Source organism: Haliotis rubra, unplaced genomic scaffold (genome assembly GCF_003918875.1).
Source record: "Haliotis rubra isolate DU_JTF1 unplaced genomic scaffold, ASM391887v1 Scf191, whole genome shotgun sequence".
Lineage (NCBI taxonomy): Eukaryota > Metazoa > Mollusca > Gastropoda > Lepetellida > Haliotidae > Haliotis > Haliotis rubra.
This window is the reverse complement of record NW_025765903.1, coordinates 1,117,074-1,134,627: the sequence shown is the minus strand read 5'-3', so window position 1 is coordinate 1,134,627 and position 17,554 is coordinate 1,117,074. Positions and strand designations below refer to the sequence as shown.

Here is a 17,554-nt window from a genome sequence, read left to right as displayed (position 1 = left end):
ATCTGTATTGCTTTGTCCAGGACGATAAATGATGTCAAAGTTATAGGCTGATAATGCAGCCAACCAGCGATGACCTGTTGCATCCAGCTTAGCGGTTGTGAGAACGTATGTCAATGGGTTGTTGTCGGTGAATACTGTAAATGTATTCCCATACAGGTAGTCCTTGAATTTCTCCGTCACTGCCCACTTTAAAGCTAAGAACTCAAGGCGATGAGCTGAGTAATTCTGTTCAGACTTATTTAACCCACGACTACCATAGCATATGACCTGTTTCTTCCCGGACTCCATCTCCTGGTACAGAACAGCACCAAGCCCATGAGTACTGGCGTCAGTATGCAATTCAAACTTCTTTGAGTAGTCAGGATATCCAAGTACAGGAGGTGAGGATAGTAGTTCCTTCAAATGTTGGAAACCCGACTCTTGCTCTGGACCCCATGACCAAGACTGACTCTGTGACAGTTTTCTTTTAACTTGCTTTGGAGGTGGCATTAGACACGACAAAGGTCTGGCAATCTTTGCAAAATCCTTTATAAACTTGCGATAATAGCCAGCAAAGCCAAGAAACTGACGAACTTGTTCTGGAGATGATGGTCGTGGCCAATCAATGACACGCTGGACTTTATCAGGATCTGCTTCAATACCTTTGGAGGATACAACATGGCCAAGGAACTTGATTCTTTCCTTAAAAAAAGCACACTTGTCTGGAGTTAACTTTAATCCATTTTCTCGTATTCTTTTAAAGACTTCAGTGAGACGGTCCAAGTGCTCCTCATATGTGCCAGAGAAAACAATGATATCGTCGAGGTAGATAAGACAAATTTTCAGATGCAAGCCATCAAAACATTCATTCATCAGTCTCTGATAAGTAGCAGGGCTGTTGCAAAGACCAAAAGGCATCCTGTTGTACTCGTAAAATCCGAGTGGTCCCACGGTAAAGGCAGTTCTCTCTTTATGTTCTTCAGATAGTTCAACTTGATGGTATCCAGATTTCATGTCCAGAGTGGTGAAAAACTTTGAGCCTGCCAGAGCGTCAAACATCTCGTCAACTCTTGGGAGCGAATAACTGTCTTTAATGGTCTTATTATACAGCTCGCGAAAATCCACACACATCCTCAGCTTACCGTTTCGTTTGCGAACAAGTACCACATTTGATGACCAGGGAGAATAAGACTTGCGAATAATTCCACAAAGTAAAAGCTGTTTTATGTGGTCTCTCACTTCCTGGTACATGGGCGGGGAAATGCGTCGGTGTCGTTGTTTAAAGGGTCGTTCATCATTAAGTTCGATCCTGTGAAGTATCTTGTCTGTGTGTCCAACATCAGTATCTCCAGTTGAGAAAATGTCTATGTTGTTGCGGATCACTCTCTTGCCTTGAGATAACTGTTCTGGGGTCACAGCTGCTTCCTTAAAATCCATCTGATCAATCAAGGACTCTGCGCTAGAAGTAGATGACTCAGGCATATCTTCTATACTGACAGGCTGAATTTCACAAAGTATAGCCTGGGGTGATATGGAAACAGTTCGAGTAGTAACATTGGAGATGTATACATCAACTCCCATCTTCTGTACACTAGAGTAAGATACCAAACTAGGAGCTATCTCGAGGTCGTCTGGTACAGCTGATGATGAAGTTGCATAAAGAACTGCACATGGTGAGTGATAGTTCAGAGGTTTGTGGAGATATCCATGGACTTTCACTTGACTATTTGGCTGAACAATGATCCTCTTAGCCTCAGCACATTTCACAATCGCAAGCTTATTCTTTTGTTTAACCAACTCTTTTTCCCTGATTAGAAGGCATCTAAAGGCTAAATACCATGGAGTAAAGAGGTTAGCAGTCTGCAAGAACCTTTCTCCATGTACGTCTTTACAGTTAACTAACAGTGCATTCAAAATGTTGGTCCCAATCAGAACAGGAACAGACTGGTTGTAGTTGCTGTCAGGTACAACTAAAATAGCCCATGTTGCTCTGTAGGGGTCATGCCAGTTAAGGAGAGTGGTACTTCAATGTAGCCTAAATAAGGTAAGGACTGACCATCTGCACATTCAACATTCAGGATATTTTGTAGTGGTAGAATCGGAATGTGAGATAAGTGTTCTTGGTGGAAAGACTCGCTTAAAGTTGAGACGGTGGCTCCAGTATCCAACAAAGCTCTGGTTTTCACACTGTGAATGGCCACTTCCACTTCCGAAGAACTTCCCACAAGGCTTGACATGTCTTTGTTAGCTACGTGTTTATCAGCAGGACTTTGTGTACTACAATCCATAGCACGTCCAAAACCATGGATTTCCTTTAGTTTAAAGAAGTCCATCGGTGATCTGTTCGAACCTTGCACTGATAGCTCAGATGTCCAACTTGACCACAACGATAGCAGATAGGAACAGGCTGACCATAGCCATCAGTTGTCCATCCTGGTTTCATCCTGGATGTGGGTGTCAGTGGTGGCCTCTGATAACGGTTTCCCTGAACTGAAGGCGTAGGAACATGGAAAGGAGATCCTTGAGGCTGTCTAGGCATCCTTTGGAATCCCTGAGGAGCGGTATACCCTCCACTGGAAAAATTATCTGGAGTTGACCTTGGCAAATAAGATGGATCCTGTAAAGATGATTCATTCTTTTTCTTGAGTTCTGCCACTTCACCCGTAAGTTTCTTGATCATCCCCTTGATTTCTTCCAGCTCCTTGTCCTTGTGTTCAGATTTCACTGCAGCCATTACAGGTGTGGGTTTAGCCTTTTGTGATGATCCCATCCGACTTTTAACATCTTGTTCTGTTCTTCGAAGAGATACAAGGAGTTCACTGAAGGAGTGGCTGCTGTCATACTTGTGGCCAGAAATGTCCTTCAGACCTGGTAATAGTCCTGTCCACAACATGGATCTCAGCATCTGGTCCATTTTATCCGCTTGCACTTCTCCAGCATCCACAGCCTGGCCAAGGAGATCTTCAAGACGCAGTGCCCAAGATGCAACAGACTCTGAATCAAGCTGCTTTGCGGAATAGAACTTAGCTAGGAGGGTCTCAGCCGTGTTAACATCCCCAAAGATACTATCCATCTTTGCCAAAATAGTTATAATATCAACATGAGCTCCTAACCTAAGTAAAGCCCTGGCCGCTGGACCCTTGAGAGATCGTCTGATAGCTTGCTTCACGGTATCATCTGAGTGGAGCTTGTCCTGACAAAGACACCTAACTTCATACCGCCATAGGTCATAGCTTACATCCTTGCCAGTCTCACCAGAAAAGAAGGGCAAACGTGGAACATCTGCCACTTTTAACACAGAACTGGGTTTAAACTGAACCTCTGGCTTCCCCGTGCTATCTGATTCTACCTTGACCTCAGTGCTAGCCATGCCCATATATTCATGCATCCAAGCCACGAAATCCTCAGGAGTGTCTGACTTGGGTTTCAACTTAAGTACATTCAGGGTTTTAACCAGTTGATCAATGTCTTCCTGAGACATGCCACCTTCAGCCATGGTTGACAAAAAAATAAATAGTGCCCTAGATATTGTAAATGTTATGACCAAAACCTTGCACAGTTACCCACTCAGCACTTCAGTGAATAGATACAATACTGAATAAACATGAAAACAATGGCGAAGAAATATAATCTCCTGATTACATGGTTACAAAAGGAGAATTATACATTTAGCCTATGGCAAAAGAGGTAGCTGAGAAACAAACGTAATATACTACAGCAGAATTACAAGATGTATCAGGCTATTCATACAATAAATAGTGTAAGGAAAGTACAATTTCAGCTAAAGTTGGAATGTGAAGTGCAAATACAGATGCAGTGCAACACACTCCTGAGCAATTCAATCACTGAAAATGTACAGATACCCAGTTCTATTCAGTCAACTATTGCCTTAGTCAGTGAATACCAATCAGCATCTGGCTATCATAAATACACAAGTCCATTTAGAAAGTGTTTTTATCATGACCAACAATAGGTAATAGTGTTATAATAGAAATGTCACAACAACCGGATGGTGGCCATATAGCACCTAGCGTATGCAAATACAGGTATGACCAGTCAGAGACACATAGCAAACAGTATGTAAATGTATGCATCAATGAATTTTGTGGATCTACTTGTGCAACAATTAATGGTTAAAGCATATCGAGTAAATAACGAAGGAGTCAACAAAAGTGCTGCTGAATCTGAGTCTATAAACACACAAAAATGTCTTGAGTGAAGGCTTTCAGTTAATGAATGTCTCTTGTCATCCCACACAGAAGGGTGACTTTCCACATGAAAATATTTCACCACGATGACACAATGTCAGAATGAAGATCTCAATATAACAGTTGCCTTGATATCAAGAAAGTCAATTCTCAGAGATCAGTCACAGTAATGCAGAGTCAAACTGCAATGTTTCACGTGTATAACACATTTAAAGTCACAGCTGATATCTGGAAGTTACAACTAACAAGATCACTGATAATGAACATCAACTTCTACTTCCCTCAATGTTCAGGCTGTGTTCTTCCATGCTGTCGATCCTCACTGGGGGCTCCAAAATGTAGTAGCGGACGAGGTTCCAGTAGAAAGAATAATGCGGAACAGCTACTGGGTTGTGAGCCGACAGCAATCTCTTTATTGTGTAAACACTAATCAGTTTCCAGCTCACTGTGTGGCAATGAGCTGGCAGCAATTAAGTTGACAGTGTCCAATCGGGATATTCTACAAATGTTACACAATGATGAGCAACCAGGAAAAATGGCAATACAAATACAGGACATAAGTTCATGGATTAAAAAGAGAAATTATATTACCTTCAAAGCTGGTAGAATATCTAAACATTTAAATATGCTTATATACTAATTATGAACTACTAGTCAATAACACACTCAATGGCAAGTTAATGTGTTGGTTCAACAGAGAAATATATCTTATCAATGCATTAACTTAATGCATTTAATTCATATACAACTATACAGACATATAAATAAATACATGAATATGAAAGCAAAAGACAAACTGACCTTATAGATACATAAATAGAAGTGAGGTCCACAGTCACTCATTCCACAAAAAAACAAACTATTCGCTCAGCATAACGTGTAGGACCTCTGACTTGTAAGAGTAGTATCTGATAACTGCTTGATGAAATAAAGTTGAACTGTAGGCAAGGAGACTTACATAATAAGGATATGGGACAAGGCAGACAATGCAATGCGCTTATCATTAGAGTGACAGTGGCTATGGTGAAGTTAAGAGTTATATAATTGCTGGGGTAAATCTATTGTTACTTTCTGTATACTGTGTACGTGTTAAGCTTGTACAGGCACTTAATGGCCTAAAACATATTTCTAAAATATTTACAAAACAAGTATAAAATCATCTCGGCCACAGGTACTTCCGTGTTACTTTTATAAAACCAACCTGGTTACATATACTTGAGTGACAATAAAGCACTGGACACAAAAACAATGAAGAAAATTCCGATTCGGGTCATGCTGATATATTTTATCTTGAAAATCCATTACAGTAAGAGGTTTTCACAACTATTATTTGCAAATATCACATACTATCTTGAAGTATCACATACTATCTTGAAAATCAAGTTATTTTGTTGAAAATTCAAAATACAATGAATTCAGCAACAGCACTTTCTGCTTGGCCTGGTAAGCATTTTACCATTCAGAATAGCATCTTAATTTTCAAGATACACAATAACACTTGTGTGGTATAAATGACCTCTGCAGGTAGGTCATAAATGATAATTATAGCTAAAATGCATGGAATTATCATGAAACGGCCCTCCCATTATCAGAAATCTGCGGGCCGCTGCAAATGATATTGGACCGCTCAACCTTAACGACGGGCCACTATCAGTTCTGTTGTCAAGTGACGTCATAGTGGGTGCATGGGCTTACGGTTCATTTAAGAAATAAAGTTCGCTCTACCCCAATGTGTTTTGTAATAAAGTATAGTTTTGCCCTGAACTATTATAATTAAAGCACGAGGACGGTAGTCCGAGTGCTTTGATGTTATAATAGCTCAGGGCAAAACTATACTTTATTACAAAAAACACATTGGGTAGAGCGAACTTTTATCTTTCTAAGATGCTAAATTTAATACTTTCTAAGGATAATTACGATTAATTTAAGGTAGAAAACAAATGACGGTGTCGGTGACCTAAATTAAGAATCCTCGCACAGGGCTAACTGGTGCGCTGTTCTATTGATGTGTCTGCCCCCCTACGTTAAGACGAACGTTACCAGAATAAACAAATGATAACAGTTTGATGACGGTTTACATTCGGATTAAATATCTTCTCTGAATTATTTTAATTACATCTGTCATTAACGTAAACCATATTGGGCAATATGAACGTTGCATTTCTACTATCAGCGTAAGTTTAGATCAGTACATCCAGAGGAAGTTGAGTAGTCAAGCGACATTCCACGATTGCATTGTGGGAATGTAAACATTGCGAACGTTACCGTGTCGCTGAAAACTTGTGAGTCGAATTGACACATTTTAACCGTCGTAAAACATAAACGTAATGTTTCCACCAGTGATGTTAGCTGCGTGAAGCAACTGCAAACCAAGAAACGGGATGCAACGGAGTAGTTTACTGTAGGAGGCCGTACGAGGCGATGACAACTGACATGCATCGTGACGTCACTTACATTGTGACGTAATGTAAAATAATTCGATTACGAGGGGGCACACTAGAATGGCGCAGTGACGGGATAACGTCATTCAATTGTTACGTCATCAAAAAAACTATACCTTTATTGTCTCATAATGTATTTTTTTTTCGATTGTTCTAACAGCTAGGCATCTTAGAATCGACATTAATTGGCTTTCGACTGGCAGATATTCTGGGTAAAAAAAAAGTCAAGCAACCCCAATTCCAGCTTTAAATAGCGGTAATATTGGCTTTCTTGTTGGCGCTAACCTTAACAATTAAGGCTGTTGATGGACCAAAACAGAACACTGACATAGTTTGACATGTTGTAGGCTATGGTATTGTCAAAGGCCAAGGTCGAATATCGTCACTTTCTGTTGTGACGTCACTTGAATTGTTCGATGACGTAATTGCATTCGGGCAGTCAACCCCGTCAGGAGTTGATTTGGGTAAAGTTACAGTCAAATTTCTTCATTGTTTCCTTTTTCTTTTCAACACAAATTCCAGGTAGTTTAGCAATAATAACGGTAATGCTATTTTTGAGGGCATTATCATTTGCAGAAGCCCTCGGTCTTTTTCAATTGCCCTCCTTTGTCGGGCAGTTAATGGAAGACCTCGGGCTTCTTCAAATGATAATGCCCTCAAAAATAGCATTACCCTTATATTATTGGATTAGAATTGAAGGTATCTTACAAAATAAATATCAGCTTGAAGACATCGCAGTTTCTTAGGAGGCATTTGAACTTTCATTATTTTATTCACATCAGAAAACCCTGTGACATATTCAACCCTTATACAATACACAAACAAACATGATTCCCTTTCAATGTACTTTACATCAAGTGTTGATTTTGGTTTGAAATGTTTCACTTTATGATTGACTGTTACCACTACAGTTACAACATTGATACAATGAATGACCAAAACAAAGCTACAGGTATCTACAGCAGATCTGTTCGCGCACATTGATCTTCCACAAAACGGTCACAACAAATACACCTTACTAATATGTGAAAGCACTTGCCAATATGTAAACAACATCCACAGTTTCCAATGGATACACAAGATGACATGGTGACCAGAACTAATTAATCAAGTAAATTCCACAGCTACAATGTGATGTGAAACAGTGTGAAACAAACAATGACATCTTTTAACCCGTGTCCCATAGGTACAAGCAGAACACTTCATTCTCCGAAGCCATAACATTTTCAGCTAGCAATAATTCGTTTACCTATCATTAAAATAACATTTTCACTATTTTATCAATGGTCGGCTTCCACTTTGATAGTGTCTTATGCATTTCACCCCATTCGAGGAAATGGGCATTGTTTCTATGTAAATCTAATGAATATATACTCTTAAAAAAAGAAAATATCCATAAGAAAATTTGAATTTTAAGAAAATATTTGACAGAATCCAATCCATGCTGAATCCCAACATGTGGTGGAATGGTTGCCGACGACAAATCTTTTGCAAAAAAAGATACACCTTAAACAAACATGTAACGTTACATTCACGTCTGTAGTGAATCGCTAAAACGCACCCTACGTGAAATTCACGTGCATCATGAAATTGTGTATCACCTTGAGCTGAAGCCTATGACTGTAGGCTTTAAAAAGCCACATCAGTGGTACTCCACATGCATTGCTTTAAGCCACTATAGACGAAAAGAGAATGAAAAGACTTACAGAAGCTCAACGACAGAACACCATTGGCCGTTTACAAGGACGGTCACTGCAGCAAGAGGTGGCAAGGCACTTCAGCGTGTCCAGACAGACCATCTCAAACCTATGGACCCGATACAACAATACTGGGAGTGTTAATGACAGACCCAGGTCAGGTCGACCCAGAGTTACCACCGCCGCCCAGGATCGCTACATCCCATTGAGATAACTTCATTGAAACACCACGGCCGCATCATCCACGACAGTCCAAATCCCTGGACTGCGCCGAATCTCGGACCAGACAGTGCACAACTGGTTATTTGAAGCCAGACCTTTTGCCAGAAGACCAGTTCAACGTCACGTCGTTCCCTTCATCAACGTCAACGGCTGATCTTTGGAGCATGAAAATGCTTGACCTCACGTTGCACGTGTTTGACAGGACTTCCTCCAGCAAAACAATGTTCAGGTCTTACCTTGGCCTTCTCGATCACCCGATTTGTCCCCCCATTGAACATCTGTGGGATACTCATGACGCTTGGGCCAGCGTAATCCACCACCTCAGACACTACAAAAAACTGCACACAGCGCCTCAGCAAGAGTAGCAAACATTGCTCAAGGCAGCATTCGGCATCTCCTTTCTTCTATTGGTCACCGCTGCCAAGCTGTTATCGATGCTCATGGTGGTCACACCAGATACTGACATTTTACTCTGACCAAGTGGCTTTAACGGTCCTCTGTCGTTTTACCAAACGCTTTATAGATAACTATGTTTTTGAAATTTGTAAAGTGATAACTTAATTGAGCAATGGTGTCATGTTTGAATCAGTTATATGCATTCAGAAAGTAAACTCCAAAACAGCATGTATAGATTCTTTTTTGAAGAATATAGTGTATTCTTGTTCGGGTTTAGAGGACACATAATCGTGACAGTTACTCTCTATACCTTATTTGCGTCCTCCACATCTGATGTAACATGACGTTTTGTGTCAATGTCAGAGGATTTTCTGGAACATCTGCCATTCTTGATTTGTTTTCGACAAGCATGTTTAACGAGAAGGAAAGTGCGTTTGTTTGCCATGAAAGCCAAAAAGATGAACACGCCCTGAGCCCCAGTCAGACAAATAAACAGGTACGAGAAAACCTGACTGCTTCTGTCAACCATTTGTAGAAAACCGAAGACCCAGGCGAAACCAGTGATGCTAGATAGTTTGATGTACATTAAAATGTTCCATTTGTCACCATTGCCGACCTTTCGTCTGTTGGCTGAGGCCCTACACAGGTACACGACGGTCAAGATGAAGAGAGTAAAACTGACCAGTATGGTAGCTCCTGCTGGAACCAGCAACCCAACGATACTTTTGGTTCCATTTGAGATGAAGCAGAAGTTTGAGGTATCTGCATAACCAAAGGATTCAGACCCAGAGACGAAGTAGTTTTCTGTTATCGTTGCAGCAATAACAACAGCAGGAGTGCCATAGCCAAAGATGCAGTATTTGAGGATGATTGTCTTTTTGTTGGACTCAAAACTCCGAGATGCAAATACGTCCTTAAAGACTCTGAAGGTGTGGAAAGAAGAGATATTGAGCCAACAGAAGGATGCAAGCCAGAAGAAGTGGATGACTATTCCGATCGCTAAAGAAGATGTACGATTGTGCGCCTCGTCACTCCCAAAGAAGAAGGTGGCATGTGCCAAGAACAAAGATGCCGACAAGAACATGAGAATCACGCCAGGAAGATTCCTCAGACTAGAGAAGAAACAGTGCAAGATAAAAGTCAGAAGCAGGAACCCTTGGCTAGACACCAGACAGATGTTCCTCAACACCACAGTTGGGCGGTTAAGATCAATTTTGAACTTGTTTGAACCTTGTGAACCAAGAGCTGTCACGCATAATTCCAGTTGTCCTTTTGGTGTGAGGATAAAATCGTTTTCATTTATGACCCTACCACTTTTCAGAACTACAGATCCATTAGGGTAAATGTTGAATGTTGAGTTGTTTAAGATGATATGATTACACTGCAACCGTGAAGTCGTTGATTGTGTTTCAGCTGTTTTAAGGACGTGGTCAGGAGATGTGTTGGTTGATGCTGTGACTGCTGAAGACGAGTGTGATAAGTCCTCGTTCTCACTCATCCCCGTGGTGTTGTGGTGCTGCGAGTGTCCACCAGTGTAGTTGTGTGTGGTTGGAGAGGGAGTAGGGGTATGTTCATTAATTAGTATGGCATCGTTTTCTCTGGTAGGTGATGAAGGCGACGATATAGAATCTCTTGTACTGGACCGTGAATTCACGTGTACCCTTGTTGGATGTTGAACATCTGTACTTGTCGTTAGAGGTTGCACGTATGTTTTTGTCGTAGGATGTGGTCCCACGTGGGGATTAGTTGAAGAACGTGGTTGGATGCTTGTACCTGCAGTATGAGGTGCTGACATGTATTCCTGTGTTGAAGTAAATGGGCGTGGCGTTGTGTTTTGCCATGTCACGTGACACCTCTGAAACAGTGACCAAATCTGGGGTTGTTTTCGTAATATAATGCACATTCAAGCGCAGAACACCACAGACATGGCGAACGATCTGCACGTATAGACAATAGTGATAGAATGTTACTTGAATTTACCGAAATATACTGAAATATGAGTCAGTGTATATAATTTACACGATGAAACAAGATTCCAAATTAAATGTACTAGCCACATAAAGAAACTGTGCATTGTCAAAATATTATCCCACTTGATAAGTACGATAACAATGTCAAAGGTACAACAAATATAAACTTTAATGGAGGGATCATGAGACCATAACAAGTCGGGAGAATTTCCATTGAAAGTCAATCACAATGACGTCACGAGTCCACAAGCAGGACAGGGGTCAAACGACCATGCCACAAGCTCAATAACGGGTATGTCAACCATCGGCATTGAGAACGACGCACAGAGCCTATCAAACGTGCAAGGAAGCCTTTGGCGGATGTCACGCCAGATTCTCTCAAGTTCTGTTGCAAGTTCAAGGACGTTATCTGGCGGATGAGGAAGACGGCGTAGACGTCGATCCATCTCGTCCCAAACATGCTCTATCGGGGAGAGATCCGGTGAATTTGCAGGCCAAGGCAGTTAGTCAACGTTGTGGTGTCCATAGCAACCCTTGCCGTATGAGGGCGGGCATTGTCCTGTTGGAATGTTAACCCAAGGCCATGACGTTGCAGAAAAGGAATTGCCACAGGTCGAAGAATCTGATCCCTGTAGCCCACACCAGTTAAGTTGCCCTGAACAATCACCAAAGGAGTTCTTTGGCGTGCTGTTATTCCACCCTAAATCATCACGGAACCACCACCAAAGCGATTCCTCTCCAAGACACAGGCCTGTGCATAACGTTCTCCCATGCGTCTATAGGCACGTTGACGTCCATCACTATGGGAAATGTTAAACCTGGAATCATCTGTAAAAACAACATTTCTCCACCAAAACAAGGGTCTGCGGACATGATTTCGGCACCACATTCGGCGAGCTTGTCGATGACGTTGTGTCAGGATAGGCTGTATGGCGGGACGTCGTGGTCTGGTCCCGTGATGACGTAAACGTTGTCGAACTGTGATGGGGTGGATACGGCGAAGTCCTGGGATGGTTCGGGCAGTCATCACTGCAGTCTGAAACCTGTGGCGAAAATGGGTCACCCTTATCCATCTGTCCTGTCTTGGCGTTGTTACACGTGGACGTCTAGAACGTGGCCGATCGATGATGTCATTTGTGTTCTGGTAGCGTCTCACCAGTGCAGAAATGGTGTTCCGGTGGCAGTGGAAATGTGCAGCCACTTGTCGTTGAGACATTCCCCCACGGACCATCCCGATGGCCTCATGACGTTGTGCAGACGTGAGCCTTGGCATGCTATGCGTTTCAATAGCCGTTTAACTTTTTGAACGATCGCAAGGGCAGGGGTTGAGCTTTCCAATGTGACAGTATTGTGTGGCATTCATTTGCTCTGTTTCTCTTTCCCGGAATGCACGTGCAACAACGTATTGCACGTCTCAAGGACGAACCCACTGACGTCACGGAACGTGGCACGTGCATGCATGTTGGATACATGTCACTGATCTCTGAGTTTAAATACTTATGTGTCTACACAGGTTTGATAAATTTTGGATTTTAAATTTTTGTGTGCACAGTTTCTTTATGTGCTTAGTATATAAGCAAAAATATAAAAGTATGCTTGAGTCATTTCAGAAAAGTGGCCTGGCTTTAGACTACATTTTTGCAATATGTTTTCTCTGGGGAACGAAAATATGTGGGTTTGCTTCTGAATCTATACTACCCATCAACAGTTTAGACTCACTAGTGTAAATGTAGCCACTTACTTCAACTGTTTAAAGATACAGTTATGATCTGATGTATCGTAAAAACAAATTGGCGTATTCTTAACAAAACTTTACACCAAAACGCAGCTGTTCACATGCACGATATTTGCACATGCTTTTCACACACATATAACGTATAGTGAGTGCTTTAAGTGTCTAAACTTTTGATTTGTAGTACATAACTATGTCTAGTATCAATACACAACCCCAAACCTCACAAGAACATCATCTGGTGAGATTGTTTCAACTAAAGCTGAAGGTTTTTGTACATTTCAATCTCTCTCCCCGCCGAAACCAGCGTCATCAAGCCAGTTGCATTGATGAACAAGTTAAGTAAATGTTAACTTACCCCGTTGTAGTAGACTTGGCCAAAGGGACAAGCGTTGCCTTGATGGACTTGTATGGTTGAAACGACTGCAATTGACGATCTGGTTAAAGGTTTCATCACTGCCACAGTGGATCCGACTACAGGCTCTGTTACCGCCATGTTGGATTTGGCAACAGGTTCTGTGACTGCCAGGGTGAATCTAGTTACAGGTTCTGTGACTGCCATGGTGGATCTGGATACAGGGTTTGTGACTGCCAGGGTGGAACTGGATACAGGGTCTGTGACTGCCATGGTGGAACTGGATACAGGGTCTGTGACCGGCATGGTGGAACTGGATACAGGGTTTGTGACTGCCATGGTGGAACTAGATACAGGGTCTGTGACTGCCATGGTGGAACTGGATACAGGTTCTGTGACTGCCATGGTGGATCTGGATACAGGGTCTGTGACTGCCATGTTGGAACTCGATACAGGTTCTGTGACTGCCATGGTGGAACTGGATACAGGTTCTGTGACTGCCATGGTGGATCTGGATACAGGGTCTGTGACTGCCATGTTGGAACTGGATACAGGTTCTGTGACTGCCATGGTGGATCTGGATACAGGTTCTGTGACCGCCATGGTGGATCTGGCCACAGGTTCTGTGACTGCCATGGTGGATCTGGCTGCAGGGTCTGCGGCTGACACGTTTGATTTAGTTACATTGTCTCTGCCTGACATGGTGGATCTGGTCCCCGATCCATTGAGGGCCATGGAGAGTGTCACAGCAATGATGACAATACATATCGACACTGCAATCCGCTTATTAGATGCCATAGTGAAGGAAGTGAAATCACAGCGTTCCTATCATTGTACATTGTACATATAGCTATCGTACATATTTATAACTGTTCCACACACTAAACATACCTCCCTTTCAAGAGTCAAGCCCATGTAAAGTTCCTGCTCACAGCCTCGAACACCATCACATCGTTTTTGCAGTAATGTATTTATGGACGCTAGTCAACGCTGTTGTCGTGTATTAAATACTCAGCTATAACAATGACGGGTCTTCATCAATAATTGGAATGCGAAATGAATATCCCGCGAAAGAACAAAACTCGATAGGGAGTATTCGGATTACACTTTAAGCATTATTTCTCAGACATAACCGATTAATTTGGCAATCATCTAAATTCTTTCGTGGATTGCTGAAGTAGGAGGCTTGATTGGTTTTTCGAATTATTTTGTAAAAGTTATAATCACACGTGTCAGCAAGTTTCACCTCTCACATTTGGTCTGACGTTTCCCACAGAAACGATAATTTTGAGTTTGTTGCAATATTGCCGAATGCGGCGTAAAACAAACACCACGTACATTTTTCGTATGTCGTAACGTATATCAGTATGTCTTTAGTGGTGAAATGATTAAATTGTATATCCCTCGGATGAACAACGTTTTCTACAGAAACTATTTTCAGTGTTTATTTAGGGAATGTTTTGAAGATTAGCAAGTCATAAAATATATTAAACCTTTGTTTTGCTTTTAAACAATATTGGGATGACACGTTTTCAGTACAAATTCTGGTACATTGTGGGGATTGAGTCCTATCGGGGATTCGAACTGGGAGACACTGGTAGGGTGAGGAATTTAGTTCCCTTTAAAGCCGCATTCAATAGTTTATCAGTTATTTCACAGCTGTCAGCTTGGTGTGGGATGAATGCACGAGTGTTTCATTTGCTACAATATGCCAGGAAAACCGCTTTCTAATAAAATGTAGACAAATGCCTCCTACTCCGTCAAAGGTCAGTTTGGTCAATCTTGTCCATATGACGTCATTTAATAGTCATTGACTGTCATGGACAATCGAGGACGTCAATTGAAGCGACAATGTCTTGATAAGATGTCACGCTATATATGATTGGTTGGTTTGTTGTTTGTTAGTCACCTCTTACGACAAGCATGGGTTGCTGAAGACCAATTAGAACCCGGATCTTCACGGGATTCACAGTGTACACGAGATCTGGTAGACACCAATTAATACAACGAAACAATTAGCTTGAACCAGGAAGCAATCTTTTAGCATTTAAGTGGTCAGTAAAGTTTCCACTGACATCCTACTTCAATGTTTACTGCGAAGATAACCCATACTATTCATTTCATATCTATGTATAAAAACGTATGCCACAAGTCGAGTGAAAATGTTCTTTATTCAAAACGTCTTTTTTCACAACCGCAGTTTGACTAATAAGTTTTAACAGGACCAAAATAACATTTGAAAAATATCCGTGTCGTGAGCTTGAATGTGTAGGATATGGTGAGATATGATCCGCATGCTACTGGACACATTTACGGATATTCTACCGTTACAATGTCCTTTAACCGGCTCAGACCATGACGAAGCGGATACGTTGTATTCATTGCAATGACTCGTCAAAATATACATGAAAGATCGGACCTCAGATATAACCCTTTAATGTCGGGTTCAGCCAAAAATTGCATCTGTATGTAATACATCTGTTTAGGTATATACAAGTACTTGAAGAAGTAGGTCAAATATATACTGTAGTGAAAATAACGCAACACGAAAAGGTTCTGTTGTGATGTGTTCTGGAAACGTTCCTGTAGTCGAAAGTGTCAGTATTCCTTTGAAAGTGTCAGTATTCCATTTGAGTGTAATGTTATTATGATAGATTTAGATTTACTTCATTTGTTAGGTAGTTTCTTATCCTATTCATTTTGACTACATACAATATTTCATAGAGAAATGCTTGAGAGAGAGAGAGAGAGAGAGAGAGAGAGAGAGAGAGAGAGAGAGAGAGAGAGAAATCAATGGTTGCTGCTATGCACACCAGATTATACATGAGGCTCAACATTAGCCATCAATTGTGATGTTGATCCACTGCAGTGAAAATACAGTTCACTTGCAGAAATGCACAAGGGTTTGATGAATAATTCAGTCAATTTATCACAGAACTTCCCAGTGAGAACGAATATTTTACACAGCATACATATTACAAGAGAACAACTGTTAGATCACAATCAAATAAAGATTAAAATATGAAACTACTTTTTTGAAGAGTTGAGTATTTATGTTGCCATGTATTGATGGGATTAATTCAGTACTACTGTTGCCATAAAATTAATTAGTGGAGACAGAACAATATAATCATGTAAAACAGATCACGGGGAGAGAATCAGCAGAGGGACGAGTAGCTGGTCAATAGATCCCGTTTTTTATTTCATCAGAACACAAAGATGTGGCGATGGTGTGATATGGTTTAAGACGAATCAAAACGTTCCGGGAAATATTGCATATAAAGTGGGTCAGACCATTAGTAGATTAGTGGGGGTTGAAACTATGTAGCTCGAGTCGAACCTCGGTCGTTCCACATCCCCGTTCTGTTTCCAGTCTTGTTCTATCCAAGAAGCATTATACTGAGAGACGGACTGAACTGAACTGAACTGAACTGAACTGAATCGAAGTGAATTTTATTTACACTCCTGCACGTTCTGCGACATCACAGGTACATGTTTACATCATTATTATGTACAGCTTATGTATGTTACGTACATGTATGATATACGAAATGGTAATATGTACACATCGGTCGGTTGCAAGAACAAACTGTGTGTACATGCATTTAACCAGTTGAATCAACAATGATAAACTCATGCATTACTAGTATTTGAGGAGGGGGTAGCCTTGTGGTAAAAGCGTTCGCTCGTCACGCTGAAGACCCGGGTTCGATTCCCCACATGGGTACAATGTGTGAAGCCCATGTCGCTGGAATATTGCTAAAAGCGGCGTAAAACTAAAGTCACTTACTCATGCATTATTTGTTTTTCTGTATTGGGCGTTTCTTAAAATGCGAGATTATTTATTTATTTTGCAAAATATTGCTTTAGCAGTGAAAAAAATGGTTCATTTTGTGCACACTCGGGTTCCTACAGTAACATATGTTGATATATTTTTCTTTTTAGAACCAAGGTAGGGCCAATAAACAGAAAGTGAAATTCATCTCCAGTATTGTTTGAATTATAAAGAGACACTGTAATGCTTTGTGAGTATGAAACCTGCGTTGTCCTATTTACATGGCACCAGCATATTTTTCTACAGGTATCCGCAAACAAAATATTATTCATTCTCGTTTAAGATATCATGTAAGTGAATTGAATTACGATTTATTTAATGTTGGCATTAGGTCAGATTCAAAATGTGAATGTGGGAATTTACGAGAAAATGTTTGTCACTTCAGGTTTTAGTGTTCTCTATATAACGAACACAGAACGAAAATGTTGAACCTTTTAAAATTATAAGTACATGATGATGCTTTAAATTTAGATTTATTATTAAATGGCAGCAAGAACTTATCATATACTCAAAATCATGCAATATTTAAAGCAGTTGAGCAATACATATCAAATAGCAAGCGCTTTTCTTGAATGTTGTAAATATTTTCATATGTCTTAATAACTATCTCTGTACATAGGTTCCCACCATTTCTGTACTGTATTTCTTTCTATATTACATGTATGTTGTTGTAAATATATTATGTTGTAAATATTCGGGAGATGGTTACCTAAGTTGGA

At 40.8% G+C, this 17,554-nt stretch overlaps 1 protein-coding gene across 1 annotated transcript; it reads right to left on the bottom strand.

Moving 5' to 3' along the window:
* Nucleotides 1-8,956: 8,956 nt before the first annotated feature.
* On the bottom strand, nucleotides 8,957-10,681 carry LOC124274512 (adhesion G-protein coupled receptor G2-like). The gene has a single exon (XM_046709878.1). The coding sequence runs from the start codon at nucleotides 10,439-10,441 to the stop codon at nucleotides 9,248-9,250; it is 1,194 nt and encodes a 397-aa protein (XP_046565834.1). The 5' UTR covers nucleotides 10,442-10,681; the 3' UTR covers nucleotides 8,957-9,247.
* Nucleotides 10,682-17,554: the final 6,873 nt, after the last annotated feature.